Source organism: Thermoascus crustaceus, assembly GCF_041956765.1.
Source record: "Thermoascus crustaceus strain CBS 181.67 unplaced genomic scaffold VTN00scaffold_11, whole genome shotgun sequence".
Classification (NCBI taxonomy): domain Eukaryota; kingdom Fungi; phylum Ascomycota; class Eurotiomycetes; order Eurotiales; family Thermoascaceae; genus Thermoascus; species Thermoascus crustaceus.
Genome location: NW_027192537.1, coordinates 815,692 through 836,070, shown reverse-complemented (window position 1 = coordinate 836,070; position 20,379 = coordinate 815,692). Strand labels below are relative to the sequence as shown.

The 20,379-nt window shown below is 49.0% G+C and overlaps 7 protein-coding genes across 7 annotated transcripts; 3 read left to right on the top strand and 4 right to left on the bottom strand.

The window, feature by feature from the left end:
- Positions 1-305: 305 nt before the first annotated feature.
- VTN00DRAFT_3003 (uncharacterized protein) lies at positions 306-660 on the bottom strand (the record flags this gene model as incomplete). Its single annotated transcript, XM_069429273.1, has 2 exons — positions 306-478; positions 552-660. The coding sequence occupies 2 exons, from the start codon at positions 658-660 to the stop codon at positions 306-308; spliced, it is 282 nt and encodes a 93-aa protein (XP_069283415.1).
- A 4,170-nt stretch (positions 661-4,830) lies between these two features.
- VTN00DRAFT_3002 (uncharacterized protein) lies at positions 4,831-5,673 on the top strand (the record flags this gene model as incomplete). The annotated part of the gene is made up of 3 exons (XM_069429272.1): positions 4,831-5,058; positions 5,140-5,414; positions 5,511-5,673. 3 exons carry the CDS (start codon positions 4,831-4,833, stop codon positions 5,671-5,673), a joined length of 666 nt encoding a protein of 221 aa, XP_069283414.1.
- A 2,058-nt stretch (positions 5,674-7,731) lies between these two features.
- VTN00DRAFT_3001 (uncharacterized protein) lies at positions 7,732-10,167 on the bottom strand (the record flags this gene model as incomplete). Its single annotated transcript, XM_069429271.1, has 4 exons — positions 7,732-8,538; positions 8,590-9,530; positions 9,582-9,902; positions 9,972-10,167. The coding sequence occupies 4 exons, from the start codon at positions 10,165-10,167 to the stop codon at positions 7,732-7,734; spliced, it is 2,265 nt and encodes a 754-aa protein (XP_069283413.1).
- A 434-nt stretch (positions 10,168-10,601) lies between these two features.
- VTN00DRAFT_3000 (uncharacterized protein) lies at positions 10,602-11,232 on the bottom strand (the record flags this gene model as incomplete). Its single annotated transcript, XM_069429270.1, has 5 exons — positions 10,602-10,630; positions 10,683-10,767; positions 10,824-10,868; positions 10,930-10,986; positions 11,215-11,232. 5 exons carry the CDS (start codon positions 11,230-11,232, stop codon positions 10,602-10,604), a joined length of 234 nt encoding a protein of 77 aa, XP_069283412.1.
- Positions 11,233-11,509: 277 nt separating this feature from the next.
- Positions 11,510-12,085, top strand: VTN00DRAFT_2999 (uncharacterized protein; the record flags this gene model as incomplete). Its single annotated transcript, XM_069429266.1, has 1 exon — positions 11,510-12,085. One exon carries the CDS (start codon positions 11,510-11,512, stop codon positions 12,083-12,085), a length of 576 nt encoding a protein of 191 aa, XP_069283411.1.
- Positions 12,086-14,098: 2,013 nt separating this feature from the next.
- VTN00DRAFT_2998 (uncharacterized protein) lies at positions 14,099-14,476 on the top strand (the record flags this gene model as incomplete). Its single annotated transcript, XM_069429265.1, has 2 exons — positions 14,099-14,116; positions 14,180-14,476. The coding sequence occupies 2 exons, from the start codon at positions 14,099-14,101 to the stop codon at positions 14,474-14,476; spliced, it is 315 nt and encodes a 104-aa protein (XP_069283410.1).
- A 632-nt stretch (positions 14,477-15,108) lies between these two features.
- Positions 15,109-18,821, bottom strand: VTN00DRAFT_2997 (uncharacterized protein; the record flags this gene model as incomplete). The annotated part of the gene is made up of 4 exons (XM_069429264.1): positions 15,109-17,221; positions 17,274-18,054; positions 18,110-18,198; positions 18,334-18,821. The coding sequence occupies 4 exons, from the start codon at positions 18,819-18,821 to the stop codon at positions 15,109-15,111; spliced, it is 3,471 nt and encodes a 1,156-aa protein (XP_069283409.1).
- Between the last annotated feature and the right edge of the window lie 1,558 nt (positions 18,822-20,379).

Genomic DNA, 20,379 nt, shown 5'->3' with positions numbered 1-20,379 from the left:
TTCCCTCGTTGCTAAGGAACTAGAAGTCCTTACAATGCCAACCCAACCTATCGATACACAATGACACAGCACTAACAGCCAAGGAGAGGTCCGTTGTCATCGAACCCCCCTACCCTTTTCTTTCTCTGGGCACGGACTCACCATCCCGAGCTGGAATGGCGAGTTGTGAAACGGACGGCGGGAGGCCTTGCAGAGCTGCATATATACCCTAAGTAAGCACTTAATTTGGAACTCAAGTCGAGGACCGAGCTGTCAACATACCCGACCGTAAGCCAAGCTTGGGCCAGATTTTTCTCTTCCTTTCTTCAATAGCAGATGTCGTCCGAGACAGCGCTACCGGTACGGCACGACTTGCAGACCTTCTGGATAACAAGGCCACCACCCCGGTCGCAGGTGAAGTAAGCGCGTTCTTTCACATCGAGGCGTGGGAAAATGTGGTGGTCCTCGAGCGCTCTTTCAATGGCATAGTCGTAGCCCCCTTTTGATTGGAAGGTAGGCGGTTAGTTTAGGATGCCCTTACGTCGCTAGAGTTCAGTTGTGGGAACACATACCTATTTGGAGAAGGGTACGCCCACAGTAGTACCTGCCGGGCGTGCACGACCAAGCAAAGATGCTGGTGACGAAGGTTGCGAAAGTAAGGAGAAGGAAGGCCAGCTTCATGGTGTCAATATTGAATAGTAATGGAGTACAGGATATACAGTATAAAAGATGGATGACCCAGTTGGGAGATGGTATGTCCAGGGGCTGGGATGAGAAAGAAAAGAGAAACGATGGTTCCCTCCCCCGATGGGGATTCCAGGCGGGGTTTTATAACTGTGTGCGGTCCATGATCACCATTCCCAAAGTGGATTGAAAACAAACTTACTAGTATCTAGGTACGGAGGGTGAGAGGGGTTGTGCATGATCGGCTGGGGATTGTTCAAGGCTGCAGGCGAGGGTAACCGAGTTCGCGCAGGATTGATTCGCATGCTTTTACCCCGCTCAACGCAGAGGTTGGTGCAGCCGCACGAAAAACTCCTTCGATAGGACCGTCACAAATACCGAGTGGAGATAAATGTGGATGCTATCGTTTATCAGAGCTGCACGCACCCACATTGTATGAGTACTAATCACTCTTAGTTCAGGATAGCTGAGAGCTACCTACGCAGCTGCGGCAGCTCCCAAGCAGAACGAATCCAGCTGGGCTGAGCCATTCGATCCACCGAGTCCACTCGCAGCAGCACGCAACATCCCAACAACCTAGGTCCAAGAGTTACCTGACCTTGCCACTGCTATGGAGATAACGCCTAGCGTTGTAAGGGAGATACATCTGTCTCTGTTACTGAGTGCGGAGAGCTTGGGCTGACCCGGAGATCTACAGCTCGGATTTGACCGCTGTGGGGGCCTTGGCTACCAAGATTTTACTGTATGCTAACCTACTAGGGCTGGGCAGATCGCTGGAGGACGATCGGCTACCACTGAACTTTGATTCACTCTCACCGCAAGAAGGCTTGAGATGGATATACCGGATGATAAAGAAGAACCACGGTGAGAAGAAACCATAAAACTATTAGATTATCTGTACAACTTGCTAATTTTCCAATGAGGAATAGCATCCGCTATGACCAATGATTCAAAACGTGTTCGGTTCTTGGGTTAGGGTACCCACGAGGTTCGACTGTGTCAGTCTGTAACTGTACACAGTATGTGGCTATCACCTAGCAGGAACTAAGCTGGTAGAAACTTCATCCTGGCTGGCTGAAAAGCCTGGAATCGCCAATTGATTCCTATCGAGCGGCCCCAATTCATGCAAGCATCTGTACTATGCCGCGCGGTTCACACTTCTTGGCCCGGAAAAAACTCCTCACGGTGGGTCCAGCCCATTGACAGCAGGGGCTTCTCGTTCGGCCCCAGCCTCAGCCTCAACAAGCTGTTTAACGAGTCTGTGGCAATCGGGTGTTGAGAGCCACAACAGATACCTAGAGGAGAAGTGATGACCAGAGCACACCGCTTTCCTTTCTTATTCTTCCAGTTTCCCAGCTCCTTTCTTCGTGCATTTTCCTCCTCGATGTGGCTGTGCGGTGAAGAATAAAGGCCAGATGGTCTCTATTTGTCATGTTTGGGTCCCATGCCCAGCAAAAGCGGCCCATACTTATGCAAGCGGCTCTTGTCCGACTCTCACCAATCGTCTTATCATTGCCACTCTGGTTGTCAGTCTTGTTTATCGATCCGTGTCCTTTTCCTCGTGAAATTGCATGGTTTGTTACCGCCTAGTCAGATCTAAGTTTCTTGTTGACTTTCACATGTGGGTGTATGCACTTGGGATGATGCTCGTCATTGGTAAATGCAGCGCGGTCATGAGGAGATGTGGCAGCGAAGTTGATTTCAATAAAACACCACCACGCTAGCCCAGCTGGTAGCTGGCAACTCAAGATTGGCTCACGGCATAGCGCACAATGGAGAGATGAGTGAGCACATGAGCTGGAGAAGCACTGCATCATCACCATCATCACCATCACACTTGGCCCGATATTTTCCCTACTGGCGAATTCGATCGGGATTTGGTACGCTTTTGCGCTGGATAATATGCTCTCCGCATGCCGAGACCATCCTGAGCTTGTGCAGATCTCCCGACGAGATCTCCAATCTACGACGCTGAACTCCTCAACGTCGATACTAGCTACGTCTGTGCGCTCGACTGACACCACAAGCGGAAGTCGGTTGATCCAAGGCCAGTCGTTGGAAACACTAATAAAGCATGGCCGTCCTTGGTGCTGGTGGTCCGCAAACTCTGTTGTTGGTGATTAGCATGATAGTATGGGCTTTTCCCGGACCAGAAATGCTTAAATGGAACGGCAGGGGTTTGTAGTGGAGAAAACCCCCAAGACTGACCAACGTGGATGAGTTGCAGACCTTTAAGGTATGTACATGAATCATCTTGCTCAGACATACAGTGGGAGAAGTTCGGTAAGGCAGAGAAGCAGCTCTATTTATAGATTTCCGGACTGACGCAAGACACTGCTGCTTGACAAGCGCCATCGCACAACCTTAGACGCACAATCTTGCACTAATCTATTTGTCAACCGGAAATACACCTGTAGTATTGATTGCAAATGGGTGCTATCTCTTCCTGTCAAAAGTCAAGAGGTATTTTATCTTTAGCTGTTGCTATTCAAAGTAGTCACAACATGAGGTGGCACCGGAGACAGAGCAGATGACACCACCCACCAATCATCCAGGTGCTCCGTCAACCATGGACAAGTAACCTGTGCTGGAACAGCATAATTGTACTGTATCTACGGAGCACCATACATAAATACTGTACAAAGAGTAAGGTCATACCTGCAGTTGCAAGCCTGGTGGAAATGAAACGGTGGTGGGGTGGGGTAATGCGGGGCAGCGACTCTTACAAAACGTCTCTACAACCCAGAAAGAGGACTGCTTAGTTCTGAACATCCAGACACACTAGGTAATGAGCCGCAATTTTGAACCTGGAAACACTCTATCAGAGGATAGGGATTTGAGAGCCGCTAAAGTGCTCCACACATCTGTGTTAGAGACACGGAAATGGGAGGGGGAGAGGGGTGGGCGGCGTTCTCAGACCTTATCACCCGGGCACACCCACAAATGCAAATCATCTTACAGTCTATTGGAAAGAGTAGGATCGAGTCTGAAGAATATTATGTTGGTATGAGGCTACATAACACGGATAAGAGACGATATCCGTCACTAAAAAGGTCGGTTGTGCAAGTGAACAGCACAACTTGTCATAAGAAGATATTACCTCTGCGGAAAAAGCGCCTACAACATGGCCAGAATCAGAATCAGGCGGTGATAGAGCATGAGGAGAAAGCTGAGAATCTCAAAGGCCCTGAGAATCGACAGACAAGATTTAGATCTCAGAGAAATGGGTACACAAGAGGGCAGCAGTTGAACATTACTCTTGATACTGTTCCATCATCACCTCCCCCGCAGGTGGGAAAACTAATCTTTAGTTGTTATTGTCAGTAAATGACGTACCTACATGTGGAGATCTACTGCCATCAATCATCTGTAAGATGAAGACCCATCGGCCATCAGAGGTATCTAAAGTATTCTACATGTTAATGTCTTCATTAAATTAAGAATTTGGAAGAGCAAGATCAAGTCCTTAAATACATACCCCCCTAGCTATCTGCCTCGTTCGAACATTTAAGCTTTTTCTCTCCGCACAGATGTGCTGTAGCGCTGATCTTCACCTTGGTTATCCCAACACAGCCACTCCGCTGTCGTATTCGGGCTTGGGAGGCGTCGTGGCTCATCCACATACGTATCCATCCACCGTTGCTTACTTTGTATCTGTGCCCTCATATTCGCGTCAGGTAGGAAGGACAAACTGACAGAGCTACCAGATTGCCTGTCTTGTGGGGGTAAAGCAACGTCTTCGACTGGTCGCTGTGTGGCCATCCACAACATCATCCGCGTCGATCGGCCACGATACAATGAATATTCGTGTGCAATGTCGCCGAATGGGATCTCTATACGGTGTCCACATATGCACACATCCCTGGCTAAACGATGGTGTGTAGATCCAGATCTGCAATACATCAATCAATTACATCGATCGGTTATTTCTTAATATAGTACCTACACATGTAAAGCATTGAAAAAGTAACCAGCAGAATCCATCCACCGGACGGAGGTCAGATCATCCATCACAACTAAGTCTTTTATTCTACACTAGTTTATCCCCGAGACCCTTTGTTTAATCCCGACTGGAATCCACACTCCATATCTGTGCCAAGTTCGAACTGGAGACAACGACATACCTTCTTACCCCACACATCTCTCTCTCTCCCTCTTTCCGGAATAATGTCCCCCTCATCATCATCATCATCATCATCATCCCACTGGTCTCCAGAAGCGATCCCCAGAAAGGAAAATGGCAATAACATATGGATCTTCCTCCTATCCATCCGCTTCATTACGGTCGTGTTCTCCGCAGCGGGGATAATCTGCTTCGCATTGGCGCTGAAGCAGCACGAGCGAGTGTATACCGATGGGATTGGGGAGGCGATGACGGGTTCTGTTTTGGGAACTGTAAGTTCTGCTGTCATGAATCCGTTTACTGTACAGTACCTTCTCCAAGCTAGTTAAAATTAACTATCGCATACTATATAGGTTTCCTACGCCTTCCTCTCCTCCCTCCTCGTCGTGTTCACAACCCAGATCCTCAATATTGCCGTACATCCAGGGATCAGGATCCCTCTGGACCTGATCGCGTGTGCGGCGGTCCTGACGACCTCGATCATGGACCTGCATGAGGTGGCTTACTACCACGCTGAACACGGGTACAGGTACAGCTGTAAGTGGGTATACGGGGTACCGTGTAGGGGGCTGAGTGATCGGTTGTTGGGGGTGGAGTATTTCGGGTGTGCGGTTGGGGTGGTCGATGGGTGAGTTGTAATATATATATGTATATCTTCTGGCTGATTTTTCTTGCGGCTCTTGTCCGTCTAGGTACTTGCTGACAGCGGTCTGATTTTGTTTAGGATATTCCATGCGATTCTGTTTATATGGGCATGCAGAGACTATCACATTCAGAGGAAGCAGAATAGAAAGAAAGGCTCGAACCTGAGGTCGTCGAGACCACAGCTACCCCGCAAATCCTCCACGTACGAGTTCGAGGATGTGGATCTGGACTTGAAAGCTTGAAACGTTTTAACTTCTATCTACAGAGAGTGGCCCTGGTTGCGTTTGCATTCACGGATTGATATGCGTACGTGGATACCTGTGTTTCAACCTCGCAAGACTGGTTTGTTTGTACGTTGTCGTTACGATGATATGACCATGCTGGATATAACCTGATGACGTATATGATGTTCGATATATTGTTATTGCTAATGTCTAATGAAATATGATTTTTATCTTTCAAGACAGACACTACATCCTTCCACTAATGAGAATATATGTAACTGTCAAGTCGTTTAGGTACGGAGCGACTGGTCGAGCATGAAAACAAAACAGCTAATTTGTACCTTGGAATAAAACTTATCTATAGTTACCTACAAAGCTGCGTATCAAGCTTCAACTACTATCATTACATATACCAGGTATCTAAGACCCTCCGGCTCAACCGCAACCTCCACCTTCTCCATCCATCATCATCATCAAATGCTCTACACCCTTCAGACACGCCACGGCCTCAATACTTAGCAAACACCACAAAGGGACGATACTCATCCATGCGAGATGATACGCGTGCGCGTATATCCCCGCTGACTTGCGCCCACTGGACTCGCGACGACGATCGAAGCGTTAAGAACCGGCTATAGATATAGATATATCCTAAAGACCGTTGCTACCCCTCGCTAATACGGCCAGGAGAGCAGGTATTGGACCACCCGACAACACCACCTGCACAACTGCCTTGCTATAATCTCCCGTGCCTACGTCTCGCTAAACGTTCCCTGAACGATAGCATCAAGAACCGCAAAACCAAACGAGCCGCCTATCGCGCGCACAGAGAATGCGAGACCCATAGCGGTCGAGAGGTGCGCATGCGGCGTGGTGAATTAATTGGACGAGGGCGACGAGGAGAGTCAGGTCAGGGGGTCCGGACATCCCGATCCAGACCTCCGTGTTTCATGTGTAGCTGATCATTTTGTGGTTTATGTTAGGTATTCAGTAGGAGGTAAGTACCTACCTATATATATGTACTGTAATGTTTCCTAAAGTTAGGGTTAAGGTTGATATCAAGACTTACCCGATGAGGAAATATGTGAGTGTCGCCGGGAGGATGAAAATGGGACTACTTCAGGTCTTTGCATCCTGTCGGTCGAATAGAGCCTAAAATATAAGTTAACAACAAAAGTCTTTCACAACGACCAGAACATTTCATTATCTTTCTTATTTATCCCTTTCTAAAGAGGCACTACGGCATGTAATGTACATACATAACGACAATCAACACCACAGCCACCCTCACCATGACCATGACCATGACCCCCAACTCAGCCCACCTTAACCCAATAAAGTAGGTAGTCCACACATCATCCTTGAACCCGACGCAGGATGATCTGCGGAACTACAGTACCAAGAGACAGGGATCTAACATTTTCTCCGCGCAGGAATATTATCTCTGGCCGTGGATGAAGGGTTCATCCTTGTATCAGTGAGCAGCACAGGAATAGCAGAACCGAGGATGAGGATGATCAACATGCGTCTTCCAGATACAGCTTGCATTTTGCGTGAGATCATTTCTGTTGGTATGGTTCAGAGTTAGTGAAGAAGTAGAGTGGAATAGAGTGTATGTGAAAGCAAGCCAAAGGAAAGAGGCCAGCCCACCAGCCACAGTTATCTCAGATCAGCTCAGCTTCACCATCTGGCTTTTGATGAACGGATTCTTGTTGCTGGTACTGCTTACCAGGTGGTTCTTGCCAGTCGGTTATATAAATTGAGACGAGGGAACTAGAAGTCGTGCTCTAGACTTGATTAGAGGATACAAAACAGAGGAACAATAACTCATTATATTCAAACAGCTAATACAACCGAAAGAAAAAAACTAAAAATTTACCATTTAGTACGTACAGTACATGATACTGCTTCGTCTCGCTTTCCCAGCAAGCACTAGCAACAAGAAGAAGGTCTTCAAAGAAATTTTCAGGCAAGGCTTATTATCCATATTCTACACACACCCATGACTCCGTACTCCGCAACTGCACTGGTTAAAGCGCCATGTTCGAGACAGACAGACAGATAGATAACATCAGCTCAGCCCGTCATGTTTCCAAGGTCATGCTCCTTGAGGTACTCGCTTCCCTTCTCGAGGTACTCCTGTCGCGATATCGACGACTTGGCCAGATCAGGTCCCGAGGCCCACTGCGCGGCTCCCTTCCACGCATCAAGGATGGGGTCGGCCGCACGCCGCACGCGGAGATCGGCATCCATGGGAAGGACGCTCCGGAGCTCGTTGCGGAAGCGGTCCTCGAAGCCCTGGAAGAGCGTGTTGCCGCCAGTGAGGAAGACGTCGCGTAACAGACGTGCGCGGTCATCGAGGTTCGAGAAGCGCTGGGTGATGATGTCGGCTGCGATCTCGACGATTCCCGCCTGGTCGATACCTGCGATGGACGGCTGAAATACGACCTCGGGCACCCTGATCCGCTCGACGTTGAGGTGGATCTGATGAGCCTCGCGCTGGCTCTCGGGGTCGAACGGCCATGGGCCGCGCAGGAAGGCGTGCACCAGACTCTTCGTCCAGTCTGACTGAGCCTCCAGGGTGTGGTTTTCCGTGAATTCGGGATCGTACTGAAGGAGTTGTTGTTCAACTTGCTTCAGCATGTTCCCAAGGTCCTCTTCCTCCTCGTCATCGCTGAGGTCGCCGGTCGCGACGGTACGGTAAACACCCCAGTCCTCGTCGTTGGCGCCGAATGTGTCGTCGTCACCACCTCTCCGTCGCTTCTTGGGACCGTCGGATGCGAGGTTGGCGAGCGTCTTCATTCGCATCTGACTTGCAAGAGACTTGCGGTTTCCGAGATCCGCCTTGAGCCTCTCTCGCTCCTTGATCTTTTGCAGCAGGGCCTATATAATGTCAGCAAGGAACTCGTCTATCCATGTATGTATAGCACACACCTGTCGAGCCTGTCTCCGCTCGGCAACCCAGTTCTCAAAGTCATTCTCCCGTCTCTCCCTGTCGAGCCGCTCTTCCTCCTCCCGTCGAGCCTTCTCGCGCTCCTTCTCTGCCTTCGCGCGCTGCCTTGCCTCAATATTCGATTTCATCAGCCGTTGATGGCGTTTCTCCTTGAGACCAGCCTCGTCAAGCTCCTCATCCGGAACATCCAGCAACGGGAAGCTAGCTTCCTCAACCGGCCCCTCATTCTCTTCAATTCCCAGGTCCTTATTCCGCGACCGCTTGATCGACCGCTCCAGGTCTCGGATCGTCCGTTCGAGGTGCGCCTCGTCTTTCAAGTCTTCGGCATCCAGGATCCGCTTGACTTCCCTTTTAGACTCATTGGCAAGGCTACGCTGGAGATCCTTGTAGTATTCGAGCTCCTGCTCCTTCTTCATGAGCTTCTCGAGCCGCATCTTCGCGGCCTGCTCCTGCAGTCGGCGCCCGCTTTCCTTCTTTCTCTCAGCGATCCGGGCCAACTCTTCCTCTGTCTTCTCCGGAGCGACGTGCTCGGTGTAGGGATATTGGATAACATGGTCCCTGTCCTCCAGACCGGTCCAGTCCAGATATCCGCTTAGCTCCCGATCGTAGTCCTCCGACACATAGCAGTGCTTATGGATGATTTCCTCCATCTGATGCTCCGTCATCCTGGCGGGGAAGGTCGGATACTTCAGCTTCATCAGCTTCAGCATGAAATCGCAAGCCTGCGCGCCACCCCAGTTCAGTCTGGACGAGTTGGAAAGCAGCGCCTTTGAGTTCAAGACCGGGACAACGTGTGTGGAGTTGTGCGAGGAAGAGACGATAAGACCATCCGTACCGTGGTTATACCTGTACGCAAAGAGGGAGTCGATTCCGTAGGCGACCGACGGCGCATTGTAGCATTCGAACAGAATCTCGTTCATCACTGCAGAGCCTTAGTATCGATCCACACAATACTAGGTGCGAAGCAACGTACTTCTTCTTGGATAGTTCAAATTCGCGATCGGTTCTGTGAGGACGATCGGCCTGTCCACGCCTCCGTTTGCGCCATCCACGCCGAGCTTGATAAACACATAATCCAGGATTCCCTCCATAACATCCCAGTTGCCCACGACGCTCGTACCGGGGTCGAACGCGTAGCGCAGCTGGCCACGAGTGGTGGCGTCGACGTAGGCATCATAGCCAACAAATTGACATGTCTTGTTGAGCTTGCGGTCTCGATAACGGCTCATCACCGGCGGGAAGATGAACCGGGGATTCTTGTCGAAAGACCAGCCGGCCTTGACGAGATGCGAGCCTAGAAAGAAAGGAATCAGTCAGTAAACCATCTCAAGCCATAACCAAAGCTGTGTATATTGTCTCCTACCATTGTCAATGACGATTGCGCTGGCGTTCGGGTTGGCCTTGCTCTGCTGATACCCGTCAGGTTGCGGAGGATGGTATCCCTTGAACGGAGGCTCTAGGATGCCGTACACCTTCGGGGGAGGCTTCGCAGCGCTCTTGTCCGAGCTGCTCGTCATCGAGCGAGTCGGAAGGATCGTCTGCGCTGAGGAGATCGTCATCGCGGCGTGTCGTTTGAGATCGAGACGGCGTTGCGGAGCTGGAGGAGCGAAAGGGTTTCACCGCATCGCAGTGATTGCGAGCGGGCTGTATAAAGAGAAGATGGTCGGAATGAGGTCGGAAGAGAGGCGCAACAAAGATTCAGTGGAGGTAAAGGCTAAAGAAAAAGTAGAGAGGCTGCGGTTAACTGCTGCAGCTCGCGCGGGAGCGGGAGGAATTCCAGAGCTCCAACCTTAGATGTGGCGACGCGCCAAGAGCGCCGCAGTCGATGGACTGGTGAATCTACTATGTTCGGACAATACGGAGTTGATGAAGAAGAAGAGCGGTTTATGAGTTTTGCAACTCGCTATCTACACAAATTCAGTCCCATTACTCTCCAAAATAATGCTAATTCATCAGTTCGTAATCCGGATATCATGCCAGCCCTTCATCGCTTTTACGACGGCTCCTTAAGATTCTCCGTAGCTATACAACATCAGCCTGTATCTAGACACCAATCTAAAGTAGCAATACATACCTTCCAAATGGAACAGAACGTTCGACTGATAGTTCTTGAACATCTGCGCCACGAGCTCAACATTCATGTTCTGGACGTTGACCTCCTGATAGACCGATAAGTCAGCGCAACTCCAAGCGTCGATCAGTAGGTAAAACACACCTGGAGACTCCTGTTTAACACCATGATTGCTTCATTGAGTTTTTCCTAGAAGACGAAAGACCATTAGCTCCACAGAGCCGCAATTCGGCGCTGCCTGGATGCTTACGATGTTGGTGATGATTCGAGAGAGCAGCAAGCTCTGCTGGTGCTCGTGAGGGCTCTCCTGTAGGTCATATATCAGTCATTTGATGCAAAAAGGCATTACCAGCAAATATATAATCATTTTTAAAACTCACCATTTTGAGAATGTATCAGAGACCTGATTTACTCAAAGGAGCTGTCTGTTTGTCTGTTTCGCGCCCAGCGGTGTTGATAACCGACGAGTGAGCACGTGATCCGATATATTACAGGATGGTCAATAGACAGGTACAGGGAGCGTCGACAGACATACTGAATCTTGATTTCTCATTTTTATATTCCTAATTCAACAGGATAGGTTACATGTAATGTAAAAGAAATATGATATTGTAGACAGCTATTGTGATTACTATTTACATGTTGGTGCCGTAACCCGTTTACCGTATCAACCGATATGCGATACGTTCCAGACCCAGACGCTCTCCAGCATCAAAGGGCATCTATCCCATCAATCCACCTGCGCCACCTCCATCCAACACCATATCCCAGCCCTCTCCCTTCCTATCATCAACTTCCCACTCCCTCTCAAAAACGAATAAGCATCCAAAATGGCCCCCGCAACCCCCTCCTCTGACGAATCCCACTCACACCAACAACTCCTCGACAAGCTCGATATCGCAGCGATCCCGCGCCCCTTCCGCAACCCGAACTGGAAGCCCTCGCAGCGGCGCAACAAGAACGTGAAACAGCTCCTCGCCGAATCCTCCCGCAAGGAAGCAGCCTCCGTGATGGCGACGCAGAACAACTCGGGCGCGACGACGCCGTTCCCCCCTGCCGCGACGGCGGATGGTGCCCAGACCCCCAGCGCTGGTGCTACCGGCGGTCGACAGGCCAACATCGCGCAAGCGGCGCAGAACCTGTCGACGCTGGTGACGGAGAAGAATGTGCGAGAAGGTTTCACCGGGCCAGCGGTGACGTATACGAATATCGAGTCTGCGCCGTCGTTGCATCCGGCGCATCAGAAGCGGTATTGTGATATCACGGGGTTGCCGGCGCCGTATACGGATCCGAAGACCAGGTTGCGGTATCATGATAAGGAGATCTTTGGGGTTATCAGGACGCTGGGGCAGGGTGTTGCGGAGAGCTATCTGGAAGCGAGAGGTGCTCACGTCGTGCTGAAATAATGGGCAAGCGCCTTGCAAGCTTGGTTTGATATCGATATCGTATCGGCTACATTCTACGTAAAGCAAGATACAAGGGACAGGTATGTTTCAAATCAAATAAGCTACAAACTTTACATTCATCTAACCGATTCATCTATGAACAGTTACTCCCATACGGGCCAGGCATCATTGTCATGTTAGGTCATCCGAGTCAAGCCCTTTCCACCCACCGTGCCCCTTTCGAGACAGGCTCAAGAAAGCGCTCCGGCTTAGTTGTGACCTTGGAAAAAAAAAGGTTTAATATTCGCCATGTGCCGGGACACTCGACACATTACCGACATTCCATGGGTGGGAAGATCAGTTACAGCGTCAGCTGACGCTGTGGTCGCGGCGGTGAAATTGGTAATATGTAAGTAGAAGGAGAACAAGTCGTCTCCATCGGAGACCTGGAAGGGCGTGAAAGTGGTGAAAGCGGTTGTACTTCGAAACGAGACTTGGTAATATCAACGCTATAGATAGATTAGTTGGCATCATACGTGCTGCAGTCCATCATGGCCAACACAACCCAATGCAAGTGTCATCGCGATTTTTTTCCACGTAAATAAGCATTGTAAGGAGAGATTCGACTTCAAACCATCGAGAATGGGAGTCCCGAGGAACCCCCTCCATCCGGCTGTTGGTTCTTCAACCTTCCACATTCAATCCGATCTCCACTGGAAGTCTTCAAGTCAGCTCGTCAAGTAGATATGCATCTGGTGCAGTAACCCTTTGTAGACCATCATTGTCGTCAATAGCAACAACTGCCCATCAGCAGCCAGAGGTCAGAAAAAGCGAAAACCCCTTCTAAATATGTGTGACGATCTTAGAGCGAAAAGTCTCCTCCCACACCGCCTCCTGAAGACGGTTAGCGCCTCCCTCAGCAAAGGCGGACGTGGCAGAAAGGGCGGGCAAAGTTTAGATTGTATCGCGCAAAACGCCTGCGGTTCTTCGGCTTGTGATTGATTGCGACGACTCTCTCCTCTTGTTCGCGACCGCGGTCAATCAGTCGGGAAGAAAACAAACAGCTAGTACAAGGCTTTGCGGACATTGCTCATACAAACAAGCACTGGCATTGATATGCAGTTCTCCCGGTCCTTATAGCCAGAGTGTCTTCATTCCATTGGAAAGCCTTTGTCTTTGTTCAACATCCTGCTTGGTACAATCCTTCTGCAGAAGCAGATAACAGACAAATACCGGCGCGCTTCCCTGTCCTGAACTCTACCTGCTGTCGCGTCTTCTCTCCGCAACCGATATATTTCCATCCATAGGAAATCCTCTCGCGTCATTATTGTGCGACGCCATAAAGCAAGCGTCAAACGGAAATTTAATAAATCTTTATCAGGATCTGCGATACGGGCGCAGACTGCGGAGCATTGATACATACCCCCGTGCCGAGACACATACAAAATGCCCACCATGTGGCTCACCGAAAATCAGAGTGAGTGCATTTCTTTCTTCGTTTGTCATAGGAAGAGGTGTCAGTATCATACTGCTGCGATGAGTTCAATCCCTGCTTTGCTGCGGCTTCGGCCGATTCCGCTGCATGGCATGACCATGCCTATGCGGTCTTCCTGCTCCTTACCTTTTCTACGTGTCTGAGTCGAACGATTTCCTTGAAATTATGTTCGCAAAAATCGGGCCTAATAATGGTCTCATGATATGATAAACATGGCTGACTTGCTTTAATATAGAGTTCGGAGTGATCTTTTGCTCTGCCGGTAGGTGAGACCTGTCTCGCGCGATACACGACATCTGAACCGATTCTTTCGAGTCGCACCTACAAAATATGATATTGTGGTGTCTGATCTTGTTTCGGGCTTTTATAGGCAGTTTGTTTATGTTTGGCGGCGTCTTGATGTTCTTTGATCGCTCGATGTATGTATACCCTTGCTTATTGTCCTTGAATTCCGACATCTTTTTGGCGAACTTGTTTTCGAAAGCTGACTCTTCCCGTGAAGGCTTGCTATGGGGAATGTACGTACACCCTATCCCATAATGGATGATAACCGTACCGTACCTGGAAAGATCTCATGAAATGCAACTCAATCACTTACCACCGCTTACCCATGGCCATAGATCCTCTTCCTCATCGGATTAGTTCTCATAATTGGCCTTCAGAAGACCATCGCCTTCTTCTCCCGCCGCCAGAAAATCAAGGGAACTACCGCCTTCGGCCTCGGAATCCTTCTCATCTTGCTCCGCTGGCCTCTGACCGGCTTTCTGATTGAGCTGTACGGTATCTTCATCCTTTTCGGAGACTTCCTGGTCACCATTGCCCAGTTCGCAGGGAACATCCCTGTCGTGGGACCCGTCATCAAGGACGTTTTGGAGAAGTTGGCTGGCACGCGGAGGAACGTGGAGTTGCCCGTATAGTGCGGCACACGAGACAGTGCGAAGCTCTGTTCGGTTCTGGTGTGCTTGCACACAGGAGATCCGAATCTGCGAGTCGATGTTTGATTTATGAGCGCGTATCTGGTCCCGCCTGATATGACACGAAGAGATGCATGGCATGAAGTCCTTCGGAAGAATCGTCTCATCAAGAGCTATGCGGGCCTTTTATTCTTGTAACATATATTTTTGTAATACCCGTTCGGCTTCCTTGATGGGAGTCTAATAATTCGATTTTTCTTTCGAAATATAGACAAGGGATAAGGCCCCTTCGAAATTCACCCTTTGCAATCCATATCATTGCTTCAGTGTTATCTTGTTCACTGTGTGTGGCTCATGTGCGTTTGGCATTGAGGGCTCTCGGGGGCTTCCGCATATGGCGAAAGTATACACAGTCCTAATTCCTGATACGTGATTCTGCAGATCTGTCAGTATTGGCAAACGGGACGTAGAACTTGCTGAAATATCAAAGTTCTAGTTCTCCAAATGTGCCGATATGTAACCAAACGAGCATGCAATAATATCATTTCTCATAAGTGAACTCATCGAAGTCGTAAAAAAAATAAATCTCACAAACACGCTCTAAATGGCAACGCAACACTTCAAGCAAAAAGAAATCATTCTAAATGTGGTAGACGGCAATCATAGTCCGAATCCGTCTCGTTCCGCGCGTCCCGTTCTTCCAAAGTAATGTTATCGAAATCCAAAAATGTCGCGCCTTTCCGTTTCAGGACACAAAATGATGGCCCTGACCTTCTTCCAAGCTCAATTATCACTTCGTTCTTAGATTCAGGAACAGACGTCAATGTCTCCCGTAGCGTGCTGCCGTACCGCCCTCCGGGAGTCTCAAGATCGGCCCCATGTTTCAGGAGTGCTACTGCGACGTCGGTATGGGCACTGTTCACGGCGGCACGTAATGCAGAACCGAAGAAGCCTCCCTGGAGCTGAACATCTGCTCCTTTATCGATAAGGAGCTGTGCTGTGTCGGCATCTCCGATTTGTGCAGCTGCCTGTAGCGCAGTACCAAACTTGCCCGCAACGATGTTGACGTCGGCTCCTCTATCAATGAGAAGCCGCACGACGTCCACAGAGCCGTATGCCAAAGCAGCAGCCTGCAATGCCGTCCCTCTGAAGCTCTGACAGAGGTTAGGATCTGCTCCACCGTCGATAAGAAGATTGACAAGCTCGGTATTCTGCCATTCACTTGCAAGTTGCAATGGGCTGCTTGACTCTCCATCTCCGGAAAGGTTAGGGTCAGCGCCTCGCTCCAGCAGAAGACGGACAATATCAATTTTCCCTGTTCTGCAAGCATTTTGCAAAGCATAGGGGCTGTTGGCGTCGGCACCGCTGTCAAGCAGAAGTTTGACGATCCTAATATCCATCGAATAGCATGCGGCCGCGAGAACGCTACCTTCTCTACCCCCGACAAAAGTTGGATTAGCGCGGTGATATAGAAGCAGTTGAACGCAAAGTAGATCTCCGTTGAAGCAGGCAGCCTGCAGGGCGCAGCCATATCTGCCGCCGAAAAGGTTTGGATTCGCCTCTCTTTCTAGAAGGAGCCTGACAGTTGTCGGATCACGCTTCTCGAGTAGTTCACTTACTGTCGGGTAGCTTTCCAACCATTTGGTATAAGCCATTTCCTCGAAGATGCGTTGGTGTCGGCCTGCGACAGCAGCTTGGAGCGCAGTGTCGAAAGTTCCACCTCTGATGTTAATATCAACCCCTTCATCCAATTGTTCTTTAACAAAGTCATCCAGACCAAAGAAGCTTGCTGCGTGCAGGGTGTGAGGAAACCAGTCATCATCCTTGAAAGTCGCACCATGCCGGAGAAGCAGTCTCGTCGTCTCGATTGAAAGGCGAGGAGGAGAGTGCCCGAAGTACGCGAACCGTAACGCCTCTCTTAAAATTGTGTCGTTGGTAGTATCGATCTCATTGCTTTCGAGCATGAGTCTCAATAGCCACACTAGATCAAAAATGGCGACAATATTCAGTGGTGAATTAGAGACGACGCCAACAAGATCCGGATGGATCGATCTCCCAGACTGCGAAGAGCGGAAGAACTGCAGCCAATGCATGTATGCAGTCTTTTTCCGCACAAAAAAGTCAAAGGCCAGTTCGTGAGCCCTGATTTCATTCTCCGGAACCTTTTCATAATGGTACAGCCAGTATGTTGCAACGTATCTGGCAAGAGGGTACTTCTTGACAAGATCGGGGATCGGCGCATCGAATAGTTGCATATAAACCAGAGAAAACTCAGTGATGTGTGTGTGAGCTGATGTTGTCTCAATATGATACCTAGCAGCCTTTCCGCTTCGAATGGCATCCGAAAGGAGGTACTCCCTTATTGAGATATGCGCCAACCTGACCAGAATACTTGATTCGTCGGTATCATCATCATCAATCGTCTCACTCATTGTTGTAACAAGACCAGAACATATATTCATAATGTCCTGCGGGTCCAAGAATCGTCGTTTAGTGTCAACAGGGGGCTCTTTCTCGAAGTCCACAACGGCCAGCTCAGCGAGCTCTTCTATACGCATAGGGCGCGAGCTGAACAATAACCACTGGAATATTCTCAAAGCGACACCTGCATGCTTGTCTCTAATCCTGCAGAGCATCTGCTCGTAAGTACCGTACAAGGTATCGGGCAGGCTTTCTAGAGCCTCCTGTAGTTCCGGTATGGAATAGCACTTCTCGAGTGCTTTCAGCTGGCACACAACCCATTGAAACCTAGTATAAATATCAGCAAGATTCAACTTATAACAGCAATTAACCTTCTTACATCCCCTCTGCTTTCTCTGTTAAAGCATTCTCTATCTCCTCCTGTATCTCTGGCTGCTTGCGGAACCTCTTTAGTCCCTTATCTGTTCTTAAACGCTCCCGCACGTAAGCACGTATGTCTTCCTTGACAAGTGCAGCAGATATTGGTATTTTACCAAGAGTCGTGCACAGAGGTTCGATAGAATCTTCTATAAATTCTTTAATTTCTTTTTCATCGCGACTTGTGACGAGGATGTGAAGGTTTGCCGTGTTCCATTGGTAAATCTGCTCGAGATCATCCAGGAGGTCATCCCGTTCTTCGCATTCGTCCAGAGCATCCAGAATGAAGAAAACCTCATCAAACTCCGAAACCATTTCTCTTAGGGTCGACAGAAGTAGGCTAACAGTAGGCTCTTGCTGACTTCTGGAGAGTTTCTTCAGTGCCTGAGACTCACGATTGCCCTGTTCAAATAGCTGTTTGATGAGCGCGCGCAGCATACCCTCGTGAGATTTCTTAGAAGCATCATCGGCCTTGAAGTAAAAGTACGCAACAGCATGTTTCGAGTCCGAGTCACAGTGCCGGAAAACATCCTCAACCACGGTCGAGGTTAGGATAGTCTTCCCGCACCCAGGAATGCCATACAGCCAGGCAAACGAATCTCGGCCCGATTTCCAGTCATCATACTGCTGTCCAGTTGTGAGCCAGGCCCCTGTCTTGTCAATTCGTCGCTTAAGAGCATCGGACTGATCTGCTGACGCGTCCGGAGCAGATAACCACCGAAGAATTTCGTCGGCTTGTCGGTCTACAATGTTGTTAAAGTGACGCCATTTCCAGGAAGAAATTTGGTTGTGACTAACCTTTCTTTGAATCCTTATCCGATTCCTGCAACTGTTTTACTGCCGAATACATCTCGTTTGTCTTGTCGCGAATATCTAAAATAGAGGTTCTGCGCATTTTGTCATATCAGTAAGTATGTGAGGGTGCTGGTGAGGCGCTGAGTTCAAGATGCTTTGACTCAGATCGAGTCAAATATATATTTAGCAGCAAGTGAAAGAAGGTCAAGTGAAAGGGTTCAACCTACGTTGTATCCGCTGACAATGCTAAGCTAAGTACGGCGGTGAACCTGTTAATGTCGGCCAAGATACTCTTGATCTGGCCGTCTTTGAGCGGCCATGTTAATGTGTGCAGAATTGTATCTCGCCTCGAACCTGGTTTTAATGTCACTTTCAATGGAGGTTCAAGATCTTTCTCCAGCTTCTTCAGCCTGTCATAGCACGAATGGAGCACTTCTCCAGGTTGGCAGAGCTGCCGCAATATTGGAAAGAGGAAGTGATCTTGACTCTCATATGGTGGGGGTTGAGTGCCGCTTGCTGTTAGATGCTCCTCCCGCTCCGCTAACTCCTTCAAAGCAGTGAGGATCGTATGGAGTCCACCAATCTCCCGAGAAATTTGCAAAGGTTCGGAATGTGCATTTCTGCATAATTGTATATACTTCAGACATTGGGCGCTCAGTTGACCGGTAACCTGCAGCACCGCGATAATGCTAGCCGTAACGCTCAACGGATCCATTTGTGGAGACAATCAGGGAACAAAGAAACACCAACAACACTTTCAGAAATGGTACAACAAACAGCTGCATTCTATCAACAAAGAAAAGGGAAGGCAATGGTAGAAAATACCTAAAATACCTTTATCTTTCCATATTTAAGCTCCATGCAATCAACAGACAGTGACGGGGCTGTGCATAATTCTGCCTCTATTTGCTCTGTATTAGCCGCCGGGGCTGCAAGCGCTGAATCCCTGACAAATACCCCTGCAGCGCTGCATTTTCAACCGTTAAGCGCCATGGACTGGAATTCACAGTTTCACAGCAGCCAAACAGATTGTTTGACCATGCAGCCCTCGTGGGGGGAATGAGGTGGTCATTTTGAAGGCGTCAAATCGTTCCGCACGCATCTAGATAGATACGGAGATCTTCGAGGCATCATGCTTTAAAACAGCTGATACGCTTTTTTAGGCGAATCTAATTTCCAGAAATGTCTCAGGAATGGATGCCCAAAACTGGGCTTTGTTTGGACAATAAATGACCCTGTCCCGAACGAAGGATAAAGAGAGAATCAAAACGGCCCACAGCAGAGGTAGCGGTATGTCCTTCGAAGTGGTTCAACAAGCGCGCAGGCATCGCGAGAAACATTTTCGATGGGGACCTTGGAAGCCTGGAATATCTCGCATCTGGTGAGTTCGCAAGTTCGAGCCAATAATGCAGCCATTTCTAGCCAAAGTTTACACGATATCTCCTGTACTGCACCAACTCATAGAAGAAGAGCGGGCGTGTTCCCCCACCTTCCTAATTTAACTAGTGCAAGAATGCCATATATGGACTTCAAACCAAGATGCGTCTCGAAGTGCGCTTAAGGCCACTTGCATTTTGTTCCTGATACCTATTCTTCGCAAAGAGTGACCCTATGGGATCAATGCATCCCGCATACCATGATGGACGTGGTAGCAAGTAATTTCAGATCTACATAGATACGGTCGAGGACGTTGTGATCAGCTTTGCGTGAATTCCATGCTTGATAATTACGAAAACGGGAGCGATCAAACATACGATGCAGTGGATGTCTGTGTTATCTGAAGAGCTGAAGTGCCGTTTTCCCAAAGGCAACGATAATCGAGTGATCATATAATGGAAGCATTAATATCGCACTGGGTGTAGGTCTCCGTGATTTCCGCGTTCGAAAATAGTTCTCAACCTTTTTTTGCCTCCGTGGCGCAGCCATTCCACGGCTTTTTCTATCCCTCTTCAAAGGAGAGATGGTGACATTCAATTTGGATATTTGATACAGACATGTTAAGACCAAGTCAACGCATCCGAATGCGTCATGGAGACTGGAGATCTATCAAACAATAGGTTTCCAACTGTGTCTACTTATAAAATCAATGGTATTATTACAGACGGAATGATCTACGGCTACTGCTTGATCGCTAGCGAACAGTCAAAGATAGAAGACTCTTGGACTGAAAGTGCTTCTAAAACAGCAATGTCGATGAATTCTCAGCGGGCCCAAATTTTCCAGAGAATCGGAGACATATTATGGATTATAAGTAATGGTCACGTTGGATGTCA